The sequence below is a fragment of the Notamacropus eugenii genome, chromosome 1 (genome assembly GCF_028372415.1).
Source record: "Notamacropus eugenii isolate mMacEug1 chromosome 1, mMacEug1.pri_v2, whole genome shotgun sequence".
Taxonomy (NCBI): domain Eukaryota; kingdom Metazoa; phylum Chordata; class Mammalia; order Diprotodontia; family Macropodidae; genus Notamacropus; species Notamacropus eugenii.
The window spans coordinates 96137702-96155960 of record NC_092872.1 but is presented as its reverse complement, the minus strand read 5'-3'; the positions used below and the strand labels follow the sequence as shown (position 1 = coordinate 96155960).

Sequence of the window (18259 nt, the reverse complement as noted above, 5' to 3'; positions counted from 1 at the left end):
TAACTTGTTCAGGATTATATAGCTAGGAAGTGTCTAAAACCAAATCTGAATTCAGGTCTTCCTGATTCCAGGCCCGGAGTTCTATCTATTGCAAAACTGTTGAGATCTTTGTTCTTTATTTACTTTTCATAAACTATGTAGAGAAGGCCTTTGAAAATGTGGGCTCTGGGGCAGTTAGGTGGTACAATGGATGGAGCACTGGTCCTAGAGTCAGGAGGACCTGAGTTCAAATCCGGCCTCAGACACTTAATAGTTGTATGACCCTGGGCAATTTATGTATCCTCAATTGCCTCAAAAGAAAAATTGCAAGTGCTCATCCTTGTCCCACTTCAGCCTGGGAAAGTTTGAAAGTGTCTTCTGCCTAGGCTTTGCCTGAGAGATAAGCTAGCTTTGCTTATCACAGAGTGGACACATTTGAGAGAGGAGCTGACCTTGAAACAGAATTAGAAATTTAGACAAGCTTGCGAGAGACCTTGAATCAGTTTTTCCAAGTGTGGCTTTATTTTTTGTTTCAAGCAAATTCCCACAGAGTCAGTAATGCCCTTATCTTTAAGTAACTAAATATATTACAGTGTCCCAAATCCTCAAGCCCAACAGATATGACTTTTAAATAATTTGATTGGCCATATTTTTCTGATATTGGCAAAAATGGAGGGAGCCATATTTTTTTTAACTGTACCTCCTACTTCCAAGGCAAGTAAAAATCTTTAATGTTTATTGGCCAGATTGCCAATTTTTTTTGGCTTTGCATTCAATATAGAATGTTCTTTATTTAACATTAACTTCTAAGTTCAAGTTATATGCTGAAATCTTAAAAAATAAACTCCCCTAGCTGTAGAAATCATGGGCTTTGGATTTTCCATGGTGCCCAAGTTGCTCTGAGGGACAACAACTTCATATTTTCCCCTTTGGTTTCTCATGGTTCATGGGTCTCTTCTGATCTGCTTTGTCTGTAGGTTAACTCCTTTGAGCAACTCTGCATCAATTACACAAATGAAAAGCTGCAGCAGCTCTTCAACCACACCATGTTTATCCTGGAGCAAGAGGAGTACCAGAGGGAAGGGATTGAGTGGAATTTTATTGACTTTGGCCTGGATCTGCAACCTTGCATTGAACTGATTGAGAGGCCGGTGAGAGTTCATCTTTGTTTGTAGGACACATATGCATCCCTATTTTATGGTTACAGGGGCTTTTTGTACAGAGACAGCAAGGCTGAGGGTATTGCTATACACTGGGTGTGTGGCTTCGCTCAGTGGACAATCTTTTTGACTTATGGGGTGGGGTGGGAGGGGGTTGTCAGATGGCCGTGGTTCCTAAAATTGAAGCCTGGAGTTTCTCTGCCTAGCCTGTTTGTTAAAAAGTTAATGACCTGCAAACAATTGCTTGAGTACATTAGAGATGCTAACTATCAAAAAGAACGTTTTACGTAAAGTAGAAATTCTATTTGTACCTTCTAATTGATGAGTTCATTTCTCCAATGAATTGTTTTCTTAAAGGAGAGCACACACCCACATACACACATATACGTATACACACACATATGTCTATCTATCTTTCTATCTATCGAATGTTTTTGTTATTCAGTCTTTTTCTCTAGGGTCTGACTTTTGCAAAACCTATTTGGGATTTTCTTGGTGAAGATGCTGGAGGGGTTTGCCATTTCCTTTTCCAGGTCATTTTACAGATAAGGAAACTGAGGCCAGATTTGAACTCAGGAAGATGAGTTTTCCTGATTCTAGGCCCTGCACTCTACCCACTGTGCCATCTACCTGCTTATTTTTATATGTATATATGTATGTATGTGTACATGTATGTATGTGTATACATGCATGTATATATGAATGCATGCATACCACATGTAGATATATGCTTGCACACATGTATGTATAGATGTATATGCATATGTATAAACGCTTAGATGGTTGTGTTTGAATAGACTGATTTGCAACTAACAGTTCCTTCTGGTTGTACGTCATAGTTTCATGTGTACATGTTAGTTTCTAGCTACTGGATAGCAGTAATGGTACTTCTCAAAATAAGCCTTCTTGTCTTGGTTACTACCCAGACTGCCATACTTGCTACTATGGTTTCTCATCATCCTCTAACCAAATCTTACTTGAGTTTGTGTTTTAGTTTTCTTGTATAATTTTCTAAAATATGGTGGTCAGATTTTTTTCCCCTGAGGTCCCAGTAATTCTAGGTTTGCTCCTCTCATTTATCCTCCAAATCTATTCCTTTTATCAGTATTATTTCTCAATCTTTTAAAAATATAATTATTTTATGAATTTTTCCCCTGACTTACCTAGGACATCTGCTATCTTGTTCTTGTATATGAAGTCCATTCTCTGTAATTTCTTGATATTTACATGTATGCCTTACTGATTTCCATACTGTTGTGTTGTAGCATCTCCTGAGAATCTCTAATTTTCCCAGCTTGTCCCTTATCATGGCTGATTGGCTATTGTTATTTAGTTGATTCTATTTATTCCTCTAATTTCTTCATTCTGTCTGTTATTCACTTAGCTGTGCTTTTAGAATTCTTTTGTGGTGCATGATACAGCTTTGGATTCTGCCTCAGTCCATCCTTCTTTTCATGATTGTCTTGCAGTATATTTTTGGTGCTGTGTTGGAGTTATTTCAGAGCTTCTTGTTTTATGGTATGATATTGGTTTTAAATTTTCTTGTCAGGATATCTGACCAGTTTGAGGGATTTCAAGGTTTTATTGCTTTCATAATTACATGAAATCATAAGGAGTGAGGTTGCCTTGACCTCTCATTCTGCCTTCTTGTCTTTCCATAAGAAGTCTCTCCACATCCTAGCACTAGCATTAGCTAGATAATTTCTGTTGATTATCCCCAATTTATCACATATATTATCTATAATAATTATATATCATATAATATATATTATGCCATATTAGATATAACATAGAACATGTATTATATTATATATTTTCTTTAATATTATTTTCCAATTACAGGTAAACAATTTTTAACATTCATTTAAAAATTTTTTTTGAGTTTTAAATTCTATCTCTCCCTCCCCCCTCACTGAGAAACCAAGCAATTTGATATAGGTTTTACATGTACAGTGATGCAGAACATATTTTCCTATTAATCATGTTGTGAAAGAAAACACAGACAAAAAAAACCCAAGAAAGATAAAGTTTAAAAAAAGTATGCCTTAATTTGCATTCAGACGCCATCCATTCTTTTTCTGGAGGTGGATAGAATTTTTTATCATGAGTCTTTCAGAACTGTCTTATCTCATTGTATTGCTGAGACTACCTGAGTCATTCACAGTTGATCATCATACAACATTGCTATTACTGTATACAATGTTCTCCTGGTTCTTCTCACTTCACTTTGCATCAGTTCATGTAAGTCTTTCCAGATTTTTCTGAAAGTATCCTGAAGAGCTTCCAGTTCATTGGGGGAAACAATATGCAAACAAACATAGGCAAAGCAAGCTATATACAGAATAAATAGGAGATAATTAACAGAGAGAAGGCACTGAAATTAAGAAGGGTTGGGGGAAACTTCCTGTAGAAGGTGAGATTTTAGTTGGGATTTGAAGAATGCCAGGGAGGTGAGTAGGCAGAAGAGAGAGAGTCTTCCAGTCATCAGAGACAGCCAGAGAAAATGCCCAGAGCTGAGAGATGGAGTATCCCCACTGCTTAACATAGTGCCTGATATGTAATAGGCACCTCATAAATGTTTGTTGTTGACTTGACTTAAGAAGTTCTCCTTCTATAGAGTGTTTCTTTTACCACTCTGAGTCTCTGGGCCAAGAAGAATGAAACTAATGTAGAAAATCTGTCTAATGTTTTGGTGTTTGTAAGGCACAGGGTATCTGGTTCTCCTGACCCTCTATGAAGAAAGTGAAGGTGTGAGAGAGTAAGAGCCACTCTCCCCTAGCAATCAAGGTTGGGAATGCCAAGTAAGGTCAAGTCCACTTGGAAATGATTTCATTTTGAACCATCACACAGCACCAAGAGAAATTACAGGGAGAAGGAAGAAAATAATAGGTAGTAGGAGAATGCCTGTATGTTTTGAGATTAAACAAATAATATACAGGTTGCCAATTCTCTCTTTCTCTGTCTTTCCCTCTTTATATCCCTCCCACCCCCCCTCACTCTCATCTCTCCATAGTTTGGGTACTTTGGGTTTTGTTTTGTGAATTAACCATGACTTTGATCTGCTTTTCCCCCCCCAGAACAACCCTCCTGGTGTCCTGGCTCTGCTGGATGAAGAGTGCTGGTTCCCCAAAGCCACAGACAAGTCCTTTGTGGAGAAGCTATGCTCAGAACAGGGCAGTCATCCCAAATTTCAGAAACCCAAGCAGCTCAAAGATAAGACTGAGTTCTCCATCATCCACTATGCTGGAAAGGTATTAATTAATCCCCCTATCTAGAACTATTCCCTCCTGTCTTAGGACTTTGTTAACCCCTGTGAATATCGCTCCCCAACTCCTTACTCAGGAACTTGCCCAGTCAAAATTGGAAAGACAACCTGGAAACTAATATTGGGAACAGGACTTCAAGAATAATTTGAGAATTGTGGGATCTTAAGACTGGAAACAACCTAGCCTATCCTCTTGCTTATAGATCAGACTGTTCTAATCCCATCCAAGCAGCTCAAGCCTCAGTGTAGCAGGGTATCAAGAACTCTGGATCAAGGGTCATAAATCTGCTGCTAGTGCAGGAGATAGAGTGCTGGGCTCAGTCTGAAAGATCTGAGTTCAAATTCAGCAGCTGTGTGACCTTGGGCAAGTCACTTAACTTCTGTCTACCTCAGTATCCTCGTGTATAAAATGGGGAAAATAGCACCTTCCTCCCAGGATTGCTGTGAGGACAAATGAGATAATGTTTATAAAGCACCTGGCAGATAGCAGGAGCTATGTAAATATTAATTATTATTATTTTAGATCCAAGTCTGCCACATTCTAACTGCATGATAATGAACACATCGCTAAATTTCTCTGAGCTTCAGAGCTCTAAGCCTGTGATCTTATGATGACTTTCATTTTTATCTGTGTGCCCAAGGTGTTTGCACCTAGTAGCCATTTAATATACCCTTGTTGATTGATTTATTAATTGATGCATTCTAAAAAGTTTTCCTCATATTTAGTCTAAATCTCTCTTACTACAATTTAAGTCCGTTATAAAATTCAGTGTCTTCCCCCATCATCCTGTTGTTCAGTTTGCCAACATGTGAGGAAGGCTTCTGTTCCACAAATTAAACACTTCATTCCTTGGTTCTAGGCATTTTCTCTGGCTGTCCTCTACGCCTAGAATGTTCTCCCTCTGTCTCTGCGTCCTGGCTTCCCCAACTTCCTTTATGACCCAACTAAAATATCATCATTTACAGGAAACCTTTCCTAGCCCCTTTTAGTTCTAAAGTCTCTTCCTTCTGTGGATGATTTCCTGTTTACCCTGTATATAGCTTGTTTGTATATATCTGTTAGCTTGTTATTTCCTCCATGAGACTGTGAGACTCTTGAGACTATCTTTTGCCTCTTTCTGTATCCCCAGCTCTCGGCAGCACCTGCCACATAGTATATGTTTAAAAATGGTTATTGATTGACTTATTATTTTGATTCCAGTGATAACTGATGAGTTTAGGATTACTTTTATTATAATCTCATTGGAGATAACCACATAATGATCCAATCCTTACTCTTCCTTATTGAGATCAATTAATTAATTGTCTTCTAAATGGCATTATTCTTGACAGGTTGACTACAATGCAAGTGCTTGGCTGACAAAGAATATGGATCCTCTGAATGATAATGTGACTTCTCTGCTCAATGCCTCCTCAGACAAGTTCGTGGCTGATCTATGGAAAGATGGTATGGTCCCCCTTCCTGACTATATCACAGACAATCTGAAAATTTGCTTCTATATTCCTCATTCTCCTTTCCAGATAAGGTTTACAGCCAGTATCTGATCCTACCTTGCCCCATAATCACAGAATCACACCAGGGAGATTTGAGATCCAGTTCCCAACTTGAACTAGATGATGAGCTAATGAAATTTTGTTGAGCAGTCAGCCCAGAGAATATCCCCTTGGCTGCCCCCAAACTAACCTAGATTCCATCAGTATCCTGAGGGTGGTGAAAAGGTTCGAAGTAGCTTAAGGAAGCACAATTAGAGACCAAGGGTGGTATTTTTCTGTCTTATCCAAACCCTTAGTGCCTACAACTTTATTTTATTCTTCCAGACCCCAGTGCTTATTTGCAAGGCTGTCTTATTTCTAAGTGCAATCTGAAAGAGTTTTGTGGATGATCCAGAGGCAGCAAGGTGATACAGTGGATAGAGCACTGGGCTTGGATTACGGAAGACCCTGAGTTCAAATGATGCCTTAGATACTTACAAGTTGTGTGGCCCTGGACAAGTCACTTTAACTCTGCCTCAGTTTCTTCAGTTCTTACATGGGGAAAATAACAGCATCCCCATGTTGTTGTAGAGATAAAGTGAAATATTTGTAAAGTGCTTAGCACCGTGTTTGATATATAGTAGGTGCTTAATAAATGTTTGTTGCACTTGCTCCTCCTGATTCAGATAGACTTTATGTGAGATGTACTAAGGGTTAAGGGGGTTTATTTCCATTCTTAAAGGCTAATCAGAGAGAAGCTCACTTCCTTACTACTCACAAGCTCCGTGGAGGCTTCCCAGATAGGTTTATAAGCAAATCTCTTACCTCTTCTACCCCATTCCATCTCCTCTAACCTCTTGGGGCCTTCATTCACAAAGAAAAGTATTCGATTTGTCCTGAGAGTGATCATGTCCATGAAAAAATAATATCTGACCTTCACAAATATTTTAAGGTTTGCAAAGTACTTTGTATGTATTATACCATTTAAGCTTCACCACAAATCCATTAATGTGGCATTGTAGGTACTATAATTCTCATTTTATAAATCAGTAAACCAAGGCTCACCAACACACGCTTGTCTCCATTACCACACAGCTTAATAAGTTTTGGAGCTAGGATTTGAATGCAGGTCTTCTTGTCTCCAAATCCATCTCTTCATCCACTATAGCTATTGGGAAGGGAATTCATGATTTCCCAGGTCAACAGGGATAACACCTTTGTAAGAATTTCCTCACAGAAAGCTTTATGCATCATTCATAAGTCCCTAGCATGGCCCTGTGCTCTGCTCACAAAGAATGTGGAGCACCACTGAAAATAAGCTGCAACATGGGCGAGGGGTAAAGTTGACATGATTTTTTTATGTGCTTGATAGTCGATCGCATTGTGGGGCTGGACCAGATGGCTAAGATGACAGAAAGCTCCCTGCCTAGTTCCTCTAAGACGAAGAAGGGCATGTTTCGGACAGTGGGACAACTATACAAGGAGCAACTTGGCAAGCTAATGACTACACTGAGGAACACCACACCCAACTTTGTCCGATGTATCATCCCCAACCATGAAAAGCGGGTAAAACCTATGTCACATCCAGCTTCTAAAGAGGATTATCTGACTTTGCCTAAGTCCTCCCAAATGACCTTGAACTTTTAAGACCTTTCCCCAAAGAGTACCATAAGCCCATGCTGAAGGATTTGGGATCTCATGTGCTCTTGAATGGGGAAGGATGGCCCCTCTGGGGATACTATGAGGAACTCTAATTTTGCTTAGATGGACTAGGAAGAAATAGTGGCAGTCATGGGGAAGAGGAAAAGATATGGTCATCTGACCTCAAATGACCTCAAGGGCTCTATCACTGGTCAGTTAAGGGTGTTCCACATAACTCTGCAGGTCAGAGAAAGGACCAAGAGAAAATCTACAGCAGTAGTCTTGTACTAGCTAGATCTTTTGGTAGGGGTGGTTTTAATTTGTATGATCTGGACACATCAGCTCTCAATAACTCCATTTCTGAGCTTGCATGTGGTCCTAGACTGCTCATCGCTTTCTTCTTCCCCTCATCACTTTCTAACTGTCTTCATAGTCTGGAAAACTTGATGCATTTCTGGTGCTGGAGCAGCTTCGGTGCAACGGAGTCTTGGAAGGCATCCGGATCTGTCGTCAGGGCTTCCCCAACAGGATTGTATTCCAAGAGTTCCGCCAACGGTAGGTTCTCTCCTGTTTCTGAACACCTTACTTTGGTGGGGATGCTTAGTCAGTGGGGATCAGGTGAAAAGAAAGATGGTGGTGAAGCAGCCCAAGTGACTTCTGTCATTTATTTCCAGCTATGAGATCTTGGCAGCAAATGCCATCCCTAAAGGGTTCATGGATGGGAAGCAGGCTTGTATCCTCATGGTAAGTACAGGCTTTGCCCATACATTGAGCATCTAGACCTTTGAGAAGACACATGTTTTGTTCACTCGACTTCTTGTTGGAAGTAAGAATATTTTTCCTCCTCCCTCTATAGATTAAAGCACTAGAACTTGATCCCAACTTGTACAGAATTGGGCAAAGTAAAATCTTCTTTAGAACTGGTGTCCTAGCTCATCTGGAAGAGGAGAGAGACTTGAAGATCACAGATGTCATCATGGCGTTCCAAGCAATGAGTCGGGGTTATCTGGCAAGAAAGTAAAGATATTTTTTCATATCTCAATCTTACCTCCTTCCCTGTACCTCTGGAATGCAATCCCATAAATGTTTTTCACTGTGAATTTCATCTTTTCTATGAAGGATCACATAATAATGGACCATGAACTTGCGATTGAGAAAAATGGGTGCCCTCTCTACTCTGTAGGCTGTGAGGGACTGGTTACGGGCCTAAATAGCTGAATCTATTGAAGGAAAGAGTACCCAGAAGTCTAAAAGTCCTGATGAAGAGTTTATATGCTTAGGATATGCTGGGCCTGACCAATTCCTACTTTTGGGGAGCAGTGGTAGAAAGAAAGACTCATGCCAATGGATTACCAAGTAGATAGAGGGTGTGTAAGTCTGCCCTAGGGACTAGTCTCATGCAGTATACTGATAGCCATGTTTCCATCCCCATCTCAATGACTTCATTACTAAAATCCAATTGAAGATGCTAGGGCTGCTAAATCACCCCCATGCTGTAGATTTTATCAAGATGATAACCATTCAGGGATGGGAAAAATCATTCACTTTGCCTCATAGCCCTCTGATGGGGAAAATGGTGGAAAGGTGACTGGTCTCCACTTAGATATTCCCAATTAATAGCCTGAAGGAGAGCAGAATTTTTCTTCTTTCAAAAAATACAGTTGTAGAGGGTGATATACCAGCAAGGGCAATGGCGTCCTTCTGGTTAGTGGATGGTGTCCCAACATTCAAAGGTTTGTGGTCCAAGGTTATAACCTTGAGACAATGTGTTTTCATGGAGACCCTGCCTCCCCAGTGACCCATGGCTAGCCCAGCTTTCACCTCCTACTTATCTAGGATAGGTTGGTGGCCAGAACCAGTTCTTTGTGTTGAAGTCCTAAGCTTCTACAGAATACAAAATATGAACTATATAAAGTGTCCATGATGGGTGTGACCCTTTGTTTCTGTTTGGTTTTAATTTTTTCCTTAACATAACTTAAACAAAACTTGGTCCCTGCTTCTAGGGTAGTTTTCATCTGTACTCACAATTTGCAGAGACAGAGGAAAATGATTTAGTTAGAAAATGGAGAAAAAATATACTGAATAGGATATTAAAGGCCAAGGCAGAGACAGGTATAGACCAGATGAAGTCATCCTATTCTGAAAAAACAGATCTTTTTGGATTCTCCATTCTCAGAGATGGTCTCTCTTCAGTGTATCACTGCCTTTTTGCAGAGCCTTTGCCAAGAGGCAGCAGCAGCTCACTGCCATGAAAGTTATCCAGAGAAACTGTGCAGCCTACCTCAAGCTAAGGAATTGGCAGTGGTGGAGACTGTTTACCAAAGTGAGTGGGCTTCTCCCTTCTTGCCAATTTGATATCATTACGGTGATTCCAAACCTCAAAGGGTTTGGAGCAGAACTGGACCCCAAGCTGTGTACACCTTCCTTTCCTGAACATTCACAATGCCCTTTTCCCTCCCATTTTACCCCACCTTTTTGTGCTCCCTTTTCCCCACCCTTAGCCACGATATCTCTTATAAGTAAAGCCTTCAATTTGAGATGGAGGTCATTTTAATTGTTTTCAACCAAGAAGACACATTTAATATGATTCAAGTTCAGGGAATCCGCTCTTCATTTAGTTCAATGCCTGAGACAGAGCCACTTAATATAACTCCCTCATTGTGCATCGTCTATTAAATACCCAACAGAAATAAAACCCCTGTATAATCTAGGTGAAACCGCTGCTCCAAGTGACCCGTCAAGAAGAAGAAATGCAGGCGAAGGAGGATGAACTGCAGAAGATCAAGGAGAAGCAACAAAAAGCAGAGAGTGAACTCAAGGAGCTGGAACAGAAGCACACACAGGTACCACCAAGAGCTTTCAAAGCCCCAAAGCATATGTGCATCTCAGAACAGGCTGGATACCTGGAGAAGGGCATGAGCATGGGATAGCCATTCATCTACAACAGAGCCAATGCTCACTGGTGGGAGGGCAGAGGGAATGGAGAGCCCGTGCCATAACATCGGGAACCCTTTCTAATTTGCCCAGTTGTCCGAGGAGAAGAACCTCCTTCAGGAACAGCTCCAAGCTGAGACTGAACTGTATGCGGAAGCAGAGGAGATGCGGGTACGACTGGCCGCCAAGAAGCAGGAGCTGGAGGAGATCCTGCATGAGATGGAAGCCCGGCTGGAGGAAGAGGAGGACAGGGGCCAGCAGCTACAGGCCGAGAAGAAGAAGATGGCACAACAGATGCTGGTAAGGGCACAACGGAAAGATGGCTCAATTTAGAGTTACTGGACCTGAGTTTGAATTCCAGCCATTTAGTCTCTCTAGTTCTCAGTTTCCCCAGCTGTAAAATAAGAAGGTTGGGCTAAATGACTTCTAAGGACCCTTCCAACTCTAGATTAACATTGTAGAGTGGAGTAAACAATGGATTTTGGAATCATGGGACCAGATTTTAAATCCTACTTCTGCTACTTATGATCTGTGTGACTTTGGGCAAGTCACATAAACTCTGGCTCTCAGATTTCTGGTCTATAAAATGAAAGGGTTAGACTAAATGACCTGTAAGGTCCCTTCCTGTTCTAAAGGTATGAATCTAGGACTGTGATCCCATAATATAAAAATGTTTCTTTTGAGAGAAGTGAGAGAGAGGGGAAAAAAAAGACAGTAGAAGAGAAGAGTGAAAAAGGGAGGGAGGAGAGAGACAATAAGAGAGGAGTGGGTAGGAGGGGAATGAAAAAGAGAGAAAAAAGAGAAAAGAAATAGAAAAAGAGAGAAAAGAAAGGGGAGAGAGAATAAAAGAGGAGAGAGAAGAGAAAGAGGGAAGAAGGAAAATGAGAGAGAAGAGAAAAATGAGAGAGGGAAGGAGAAAGACAGAAACAGAGAGAATGAAAGATAATTCCATTACAGATTCCCATAAGTCCTGTGCAAACTGCTTCATTTTTTCTTTTTATTCTTACATCCTATCATAGTGTTTTGCATATAGACACAAAACAGGTGTGGTGTTGAATTGAATCAAAGCCTATATATGCCATGGAGAGTTTTCAGCACAGTATCTTCTTGGTTTTAACCAAAGAGATCCTAGAGCCCCTGGGAGCTCCTCTGGTCCTTCCAGACCTGCCAAAAGGCATCTGTGAGCTCTATGCTGGGGTTAATAATTGTTGCTATTGTAGACCACTGCCTATTGGAAGTTTTTATAAACTACTGTAATGCAGTCTAGGTGGCTCAGTGGATAGAGTGCTGGAGTCAGAAAGATTCATCTTCCTGAGTTCAAATCTGGCCTCAGACACTCACTAGCTGTGAGATCCTGGGAAATTCACTTAAACCTGTTTGCCTCAGTTTCCTCATCTGTACAATGAGGACACACTGGAGAAGGAAATAGCCAATTACTCCAGTATCTGCCAAGAAAACCCTAAGTGAGGCATGAAGAGTTGAAAACAGCTGAAAATGGCTGTCAACAACAATGTAGTCATCTTTGATTTGTCACACACACACACACACACACACACACACACACACACAAACTAGATGCCGTAGAAAGCCATTTTCTAGTATTGAAACTATAGGCATTTATAAAAAGTAATAGGGGAGAAGTGTCCCTTGTTGCATCTCCCTTTGTGATATACTCTAGGGAGGCTTTTTTCCTTGTCTACCCTTAGTAACTGGCTCTAAATCCAGCCTCTCTTTCTTGCTTACCTCAGAACTCCCTGATTCTTTCCTCTTCAGGAAAGCCTAGGCTCTAGTCCCTTAGTAGTTCAATCATTTCTCCTTTCTGCATCTCAGTTTCTCATATGTAAATACTGCTTGGTTGGTCCAGATGATCTCTATACCCTCTTTCCAGCTGTACTGCTTTCAGATGATCAGTCAGTTAACAAGTATTTATTAAATACTTACTACATGCTGGGCACTATGCCAAGTGCTGGCATTGCACAGGACTTAGGCAAAAGCAGCCCCCACCCTTTACAAGCTTATGTCCTAATGAGGGAGACAACATGGAAATGATTTAGAAGATGTATACAGAATTAAAAGGGGAAGGCACTAGTGGCAGGGGAATGAAAGCTGTGTTTGAAATAAGCCTTGGGGGTAGGTAGCTGGGTGGCTCAGTTAATAGAGCACTGGCCCTGGAGTCAGGAGGACCTGAGTTCAAATCCAGCCTCAGACTTGACAATTATTAGCTGTGTAACCTTGGGCAAGTCACTTAACCCCAATTGCTTTGCCTTCCCCCCTCGAAAAAGAAAGAAAGAGGAAAAAAAAAATATTTTGATAACTGCATCAATAAAATTTACTTTCCTTTGCAAAAAAAAAAAAAAAAGAAAAAGAAAGAAAGAAAGAAATGAGCCTTGGAGAAAGCCATGGACACTTAAGAGGTAGTGGTGAAAAGGCATAGAATCTAAGTCATGGAGGATAGCCAGTGCTAAGACATGGCGCTGGGGCAGGCCAGTGGTGATCGGATTTTGGAGTGTGTGGAGAGGAGTAAGGTAGCTTGGGAAAGGAGGAAGGGGCCAGCTTTGTAAAAGGGGTTATAGGCTTAGTGAATGCTGGTTCAAGCAGCCTCAGAAAGCCATTCCTATTCTGAGACTCTGTGACTGTGATTATTTATTTGCCCCCAATAAAGGACCTTGAGGAGCAGCTAGAGGAAGAAGAAGCCGCGAGGCAAAAATTACAACTTGAGAAAGTCACAGCTGAGGCGAAAATCAAGAAAATGGAGGATGACATTCTAGTCATGGATGATCAAAACAACAAGTTAACCAAAGTGAGTGGGCTGAGCTTAATAAGGTCAGGGTTACTGATGTGCACCTGAAATGTTCCCTCTTTCCTCCAAGATGTGGCTGGATTGTTCCAGGAATTTTAAATACCTGTCTTTCAGACCTTTTAAAATTATGTAAGACCTACTTTAATGCATTTTATTGAGATCTTTTTTGCTGGTTTTTAATTTTTCATGTCTAGTTTATATGTATGAGTTTTGGGGGAGGGAGGAGGAAAGAAGAGAGAGGGAGAGAGAGAGAGAGGGAAGGACACGGAGAGAGAGAGAGAGAGTGAGAAAGGAAGAGGGAGGGAGAGAGGGAGGAAGGAAAAGAGGGAGAGGGAGAGAAAATGTCTTTAGCACTCTCTGAGGACTTGTCCCATTCTCCTTAACTGTATCAAGATCATGGGGACCTCCTTCCTTATCCTAGGTTACTCCTGGCAGGATCATATTCTCTCTTTTAGTTGCTACCTGGAAACTCCTGCAATGCATTTTTTTTCAACAAACAATATTTCTTGTTTTCACAAAAGGAAAGAAAACTCCTTGAAGAAAGGATAAGTGATTTAACAACAAATCTGGCAGAAGAGGAGGAAAAAGCAAAGAATCTTACAAAGCTAAAGAATAAACATGAATCTATGATTTCAGAACTGGAAGGTAAATGCACTAGCTCGAGGGTCTTGCAACTGAATTTATTTTAATAAATAAGGAAATTAGAAAAGGGAACATGAGAATGCTGGATTGGAGCTATGTTTTAAGAGAATCAGTCATGCTCTGCCCTATGCCAAAAGTATGATGAAGGATAAGTAGAGCCCTCAGCAAAAATAGGGAAGTGACTATAAAATAGTCTCTATTAATAATTTATTAATAATTAGAAGCAGCTGGATAGAGCACTGGGTCTGGAATCAGGGAGGCCTGAGTTTAAATCCAGCTTTAGACACTTACTAGCTATGTGAGACTGGGAAGTCACTTAGCCTCTGTTTACCCCAGTTTCCTCAACTGTAAAATGGAAATTATAATAATAGAACTGTTGTGAGGATTAAATAAGATAATATTTGTAAAAGGCACTTGGCCCAGTGCCTGACACATAGTAGGTGCTATAGAAAATGTCCTTTCTCCCTAATGAGCTAAGATATAGGGATATAGGAGGAGAATCTTGAATAGAAATGATAACCCAGTGGTGTACTGATAAATATTGGGCAATTGTCTGTCTTAAAAAAAAAAAAAGATGTGTTGCTTGATCTGCACCGTTTACATTTTCTTCATCACTTTCTCAAGTCCCAGTGATCAACAACACACGAAATCAAGCTCCAGTTTGTAGCTGGCCAGTTTCCAAAGTGTAAATGCCCACAGTGAAAATTTAACAATTGGGTCTCACCAGCCAGTTCAAACTGGATACCCCTGGATACTCCTAAAGCTGCTGTGAGGGAAATGCTTTGTAAATCACAAACTAATATTTTCTTATTAAGTTTTCTTGTTTTTATTTATTATTCACGCCTCAAAATCATTATTTGAATAATGAGAATTACTAGGTATCATTTTCCTGATTATCTCAATTTAAGTCTACTCAGCAGAGGTTCATTTTCTTATCTTTTAAAAATAATATAATTGTTTCCTTCTGCTTTCATAACCATAGCATGACTCCTTAACCCTGCTCCTATCTACCACTTAAACTATTTCTTGTAACAACAGTATTTTACGATTAAAAATGTTACAAAATTTAACAATGTTAAAAAAATTTAACAAATTTTAAACGAAAAATTTAAGCCAAGCCTGCTGATACAGACACCATATCTCAAAGCATATTGTGTTTTCTACATGTATAGACCTTTCCTCTCTCGGGGATCCAGGTTGTTCATTACAATTTATCGTAATCCTTGACTTTTGCTGTCATGGTTTACATGACTTTCATCACTGTGTGTATCATTTTCTCAGTTCTGACTTCTTTGCTCAATACTTTTTTGTCTAAGTTCAGAGATCTATTCCCCAAGTATCCCTTGAGCTGGTTGCTTCCATTTCAAGAGATGCTTGCCTTTTTCTTAGTACGTCTAAAGAAGGAAGAGAAGAGTAGGCAAGAGCTGGAGAAACTGAAGAGGAAGCTAGAGGGAGAGGCAAGTGACTTCCATGAACAGATTGCTGACCTCCAGGCCCAGATTGCTGAGCTGAAAATGCAGCTGGCCAAGAAAGAAGAGGAACTCCAGGCAGCTTTGGCCAAGTACGTGGGACTGACTCTCTCAGCCTGCCTGGATAGCTCAGGTGTAATCTTACAATACCTTTGGGAGTTGGTACTACAGGGTGCCTGTCCCAAAAGCCTTAGTGTGTTTTTACGCTAACAAAATGCACTTTGCCCTCTTCTGCTTCCAAACCTATCCTCAATGCTTTTTCCTCTGTCTGGAATTCTTAGTGCTTTCTCTTCACCCCCAAACCACCTCCTTCCATTGAACTTCTAGCAGTCCTTTTAGACCTAGTTTAAATATCCTTTCCTCCTTGAAATCATTTCTGTTCAACCCAACCAGAAGTGATCCTTACCTCCTCTGGGTTTCCATAGTCCTTCACACCATTCATGCACTACTTGTTAGATGGTACTCGGTGTTCATAGATTTTGTGTACGCAGTTTATTCTCCTACTTGACTGTAAATTCCTCTCAGGTTTCTGAGGGCAGGAACCAAGTCTTAGACATTTTTTTTGCATTGTCCATAGCACTTACTAATGCCTTGCACATAGTAGGGGATCTGTAATTGTTGAATAAATGAATTTGATGCCAGTAAAGGATTAGAAGAAGGGTGATATAGTGGAGAGATGGCTGGTTTGGGAAACTGGAAAACCTGAGTTCAAGTCTTGTTTCTGAGGCATACTAGCATAGGCAAATCCTTAACTTCTCACTGCCTCAGACAACTCTTTTAGGATTATGAAGTTACATATGAGGTAGCAATATGGATCACTGAAGGACATCTCCACATTAAGACTGTATGCTAGTGAAACCACAGGTCAAGACCAAACCACCCCCCAGAAAAAGTAGTACTGGAATGGTACAATGGGTTGTCTCACTTTTCTTCAACCCAGTTTCTCTCAGATTCTTGGACTTCTATCCATGATAATAGGAGGAATATTGCTGATATAAGGGGGAAGGAGAGCATCTGGTCCTAGAAAAGAGTTTTTGTGGCATCACCATATAGATGGATAGGCCATGATGACTTCCTCCTCACAGGCTTGATGATGAAATTGCTCAGAAAAACAACGCCTTGAAGAAGATAAGAGAGTTGGAGGGCCATATCTCTGACCTCCAAGAAGATTTGGATTCAGAAAGGGCAGCAAGGAATAAGGCGGAGAAACAGAAGAGAGACCTGGGGGAAGAGCTGGAGGCCTTGAAGACAGAGCTAGAGGACACCCTGGATAGCACAGCCACCCAGCAGGAACTCAGGTACAGAAATCTGCATCCGTTCCACGTCCCAAGGAATCCATAGCCCCTCAAATTCACACACAGACTATCTCCCACAATAGCCATTTGGGCTTCTTTTAAAAAAAAAATGTGGTTTTTACTTAAATAGTGGCATTTAAAATTCAAGTCCTAGTTATCTGCATGAATGGAGAGGGGAACCAGTAGTGTAGTTAAAACAACAAAAGGCAATGACTAAACCAACCACTCCAACAGTGAGGTGGGTTGGATTTAGTGGCTTTGCATCCCATGATTTATGGTGAATGTCTCACTTCTAGATTATGTTTTGGTTAGCTTAATATTAAAGTTATTTTATCTTTCCAGAACACACATGCACACACATACACATACACACACATACACACACATGTGCATGCTTACACACAAACACAAGACCACAAAGGGAAGCTGGTTTGCAAGTACAGACTAGTCATAGATAATCCATCAAGTAGGACCAAGCAAGTCTAAGGCTGGGGACCCTGAGGCCTCAAGAGCACATGGGACCTTTTAGGTCCTTGGGTGCAACCTTTTGACTAAGTCCAACAAATCCTTTTATTGAGGGGATTTGTTCTGTGAAGGTTGAATTCAAAGGGCCACACTTGAGGACGTAGGGGGCCACATGTGGCCTCAAGGCCACAACAAGTCCCTCCCCCATGCTCTTCATCCCCCTCTACCTGTTCAAATACCTTCCATGTCTTTGTTCCCATTCAGAGCCAAGAGGGAACAAGAAGTGACGGTATTGAAGAAAGCTCTCGATGAGGAGACCCGGGCTCATGAGGCCCAGGTCCAAGAGATGAGACAGAAGCACACACAGGCGGTAGAAGAGCTCACAGAACAACTGGAGCAGTTCAAGAGGGTAAACCGAGCATGTCTTGGGACTTTCAGGAAGGAAGGCAGCTTAGAAGGGTGGGAATGAGCCATTTCCAAGTCTCTTGTTTCATTTGGCCTATCAAACAACAGCTTGGAGAGCTAGGTGGAGGTGAGCTATCTGCCCTCCTTTTATTTGATGGAAACCACAATAACAGCCAACATTTATAAGGTTTGCAGAATCCTTTACAATATATTGTCTCATTGATCCCCATTTAACAGATGAGGAAACTGAGGGGGTGAGAAAGGCTAAGGGACTTGCCCAGAGTCACATAGCTGAAAAGTTCGTGAGGTAGGATTTGAATTTCGATCTTTCTGACTCTGAATCTACATTGTCCAGGATCATCATCATGATAATGATGATATCCAGCATTGATGCACCGGGCTTTACGAATATTATCTCATTTATCCTCACAGCTGTACAAGATGGGTGATACTATTATCTCCCACTTTACAGATGAGCAAACTGAGGCACAGCAGAAGTGATTTGCTCAGGATCACACAGCTAATAAGGGTCTGAGGTCACATTTGAATTCAGGTCTTCCTCACTCCAGGCCCAGCACTCTATCTACTGTGCTACTAGATGCCTGAAAGAAGGTGAGGTACATAAAGGCTAAAGATATTCATACTACAACCTCAGAGCCCTAGGGCTCTTTAAAGTTCTCAAAGTATCTCCCCACATATTCTTTTACATGATCCTTACAACAGTCCTGTGA

The 18259-nt window shown here is 40.9% G+C and overlaps 1 protein-coding gene across 3 annotated transcripts in view; it reads left to right on the top strand.

The window, feature by feature from the left end:
* The window catches only part of MYH11 (myosin heavy chain 11), a 115847-nt gene that overhangs the window by 72513 nt on the left and 25075 nt on the right, over positions 1 to 18259 (top strand). For all 3 annotated transcript variants that reach the window (XM_072610365.1, XM_072610354.1, XM_072610376.1), the window contains 15 exons: positions 957 to 1130; positions 4217 to 4390; positions 5737 to 5851; positions 7250 to 7443; positions 7952 to 8073; positions 8193 to 8262; positions 8375 to 8535; positions 9733 to 9841; positions 10230 to 10361; positions 10546 to 10752; positions 13115 to 13252; positions 13774 to 13897; positions 15284 to 15455; positions 16449 to 16661; positions 17388 to 17532. In XM_072610365.1, the coding sequence (XP_072466466.1) occupies positions 957 to 1130; positions 4217 to 4390; positions 5737 to 5851; positions 7250 to 7443; positions 7952 to 8073; positions 8193 to 8262; positions 8375 to 8535; positions 9733 to 9841; positions 10230 to 10361; positions 10546 to 10752; positions 13115 to 13252; positions 13774 to 13897; positions 15284 to 15455; positions 16449 to 16661; positions 17388 to 17532 (2250 nt within the window). The remainder of the gene's footprint in view (positions 1 to 956; positions 1131 to 4216; positions 4391 to 5736; positions 5852 to 7249; positions 7444 to 7951; positions 8074 to 8192; positions 8263 to 8374; positions 8536 to 9732; positions 9842 to 10229; positions 10362 to 10545; positions 10753 to 13114; positions 13253 to 13773; positions 13898 to 15283; positions 15456 to 16448; positions 16662 to 17387; positions 17533 to 18259) is intronic.